Here is a 2,846-nt window from a genome sequence, read left to right as displayed (position 1 = left end):
CTTGTTAATATGATGAATTACATTGATTGTTTTCCTTATGTTGAACCACCCCTGCATACCTGTTATAAAACCCACTTGGTCATGATGGATTATTTCTTTGATGTATCATTGAATTCTATTGGCCAGGGTTTTATTGAGTATTTTTACATCTATGTTCATAAGAGATATTGGCCTATAGTTTTCTATTTTGGTGGTGTCCTTTCCTGGCTTTGGTATCAAGGATATGTTTGCTTCATAGAATGAATCTGGGAGAATTCCATCTTTCTCTATTTCCTGAAATAGTTTATGTCAAATTGGTGACAGTTCCTCTTTGAATGTTTGATAAAATTCACTAGTAAAACCGTCTGGTCCAGGACTTTTTTTGGTCGGAAGTTGTTGTATTTAACATACTTCTTATTGCTAAGATCTCCCTGAAAAAACCTCCATGTAACTCGTCAGCAAGAGAAAGAAACTTTGCAAAAATATCTGTTTATTAATTGCTGCCTATTTTAGATGTTATATACATATTTGTATTCTTGGGAGCCATATATCTTTTAAACAGTCAGGTACAAAAATTTTACATTGTTCCCTTGCTTATTCACACTCTCTTGCTCTCTCTCATGGCCATGAAGTCGGACCTAACTCATAACTCATAGGTGACCTTCCTGTGAGTTTCCAAGGTTATAAATTACACAAGAGGAGATTGCCCATCTTTCTCCTGAGAAGCAATTGACAGATTAGAACAGCTTGAGAGCTGTGGCATTTGGGTTAGGAGTGCAATTCCCTATGGAGTAAGTAGGTCATCAAGGATTCATATAAGTTACATCTCTGGAGAGTTGCGCTGTTAACCAAAACACTGCACCTTTTTGGTGGTTTAAATTCATCAATAGCTCCTCAGAGGAAAGCTAGGAAATCTCCTCTTGTGTGATTTTCAGCCTCAGAAACTCAGTGGAGAGTCAGATATTTAAATAAAGACTTATAAACTTCATATAGGAGTAGAGTTGATGTAACTCTACTTTCCTCTCCTGTCCTCTGACCCAAGTCAATATCAATGTCTTTGAAAGGATTTGCCCAAAAGACAGATGATAATCAAGAAGAAAAGGAGCCATATAATAGAACTTGCTGAACATCTTTGCTTTCCTAGACCGTTGTCTGCAACGTGATCCAGCTACCTCAATTTTGCCTGCCCTGCTAAAAAGGCATGGACCAAGAACCACCCACAGTTCCCCTGGAGGCGTGTCTATGCCCTTGTGTTGTGGTTATGTGCTGTCGCTTCCCACTCATAGCGACCCTATGTACAACAGCTCTGAACCCTGTTCTAGCTTGAGCCAACTCACCTCTGACACACCTACCCCTAATTCCCCGATCACTGAGTCAATCCATTTAATCAAGGGTCTTCCTCTCTTGTGCTGTCCCTCCACCCTTCCAAGCATGATGCCCTTCTCCAAGGACTAGTCCCTCCTTAAATAAAACTCATGAATTACCATACAAAATGGGTGACCCTGGAGGACATTATGCTGAGTGAAATATCCCAGTCACAAAAGGATAAATACTGCATAATGTCACTGTTATAAAACAGGACTGACATCAGGGTTGGGAGGAAACTAAGAAAAGAGGGGATAAATAATGTGCCTTGCATTGAAACAGATGAGGGAGAGAACTGCTTAAATGGAATATATGATTAGGTATCATTTGCATGACAACAGTCTAGAATAAGAGCTTCGTAGTAAAGTGGACTGGGGTGAGGGTAGGGGATTGTACAACAATGAAATAATTATCTTTTTTTTAAAGAGAAAAGTGAACTAGGGGGAGGGTGAGCAGGGAGAAAAATGTGCAACAATGAATGAATGGAAATCCAAGTTCTCTATAAACATTCATTAAAATCTCAATTTAAAAAAACAAACAAACAAACCATGTCCAAAATATATCAGACAGACTAGCACTTGGATCAAAGAAGCTTGCATGTGGAACTCTTGGGCCTTTTTCCTTGTATCACCTGGACTAGCTACATCCTTACTATCTGCGTGAACATCCCTGGACCTTTGGAGAAATGGTATATTGTTAGAATGATGGAGAGGTTTGAGAGATCAAACACTAGGGGCATTTATACCCCCACGTTTGATAGCTAATCTGATACTGATTTTATTGGAACAAATTGTGATTGCCTTAATAAACCAGTGACTACATGTTCAAGCCTTGAATAACTGAGTACTGACTGTCATTTGAAAAGTATAAGAATATTAAGATATATTTTTTTTCCTTCTAGGTGGGAAATGAGGAAGGATGAAACACTAGAAGAAGAAGAAAAGGCAATGCTGGAACATTTAAAACAAGTTTATACCATACAGGGCTCTTGTGCCTCAGATAACACAGAGCACCAATAATCTGCAGAAAATCGTGACAGCAGTATTTTAAGATAAAATCACAAGTAATGGAGAAGGATTTTTACCATAGTGATAATATACCTCAGAGGTGCTGTGGAGCATGAAACTGATGACTGGGAAATGACAGTGCTGGAGTGGAATACAGCACATATAGAATAAGAGGTTGTTGAAAACCTCCTTGGAGACAAAATGGCAAGAATCGGATGGCCTGAAATCCCTACACTGACTCCTAGTGGCCATGGCCCCTTTTAAGCACTCAATCTCACTGATCTCTCCTTCTGGAACTCACAGTAACCACTAGAACTTGTGGAATTGGAGAAGAAACAAATAAGGCATTGCATGTTTTTATTTAAAATATAACTTAAAAAAAATAAAATATAACTTCAAATCTTTTTCTCTCTCCCACCTTTCTCTTTCTGTGATAGAACTGCTGCCATCTCGTGTTCCCTTGGAATTCTTGTTTCCTCCTCTCCTTCCTGGAGT

General features: G+C 38.8%; 1 protein-coding gene across 1 annotated transcript in view; it reads left to right on the top strand.

The window, feature by feature from the left end:
- Positions 1 to 2,523, top strand: part of LOC102862797 (uncharacterized protein KIAA0825-like) — a 327,391-nt gene extending 324,868 nt beyond the window's left edge. Inside the window, exon 5 of the mRNA XM_006885388.1 lies at positions 2,246 to 2,523. Within this exon, the coding sequence (XP_006885450.1) occupies positions 2,246 to 2,363 (118 nt within the window). The 3' untranslated portion in view covers positions 2,364 to 2,523. The remainder of the gene's footprint in view (positions 1 to 2,245) is intronic.
- Positions 2,524 to 2,846: the final 323 nt, after the last annotated feature.

Source organism: Elephantulus edwardii, unplaced genomic scaffold (assembly GCF_000299155.1).
Source record: "Elephantulus edwardii isolate Elephantulus edwardi_28Jun2011 unplaced genomic scaffold, EleEdw1.0 scaffold00043, whole genome shotgun sequence".
NCBI lineage: Eukaryota > Metazoa > Chordata > Mammalia > Macroscelidea > Macroscelididae > Elephantulus > Elephantulus edwardii.
Note: the sequence above shows the minus strand (reverse complement) of the source record. Positions and strands in the feature narration are given on the sequence as shown.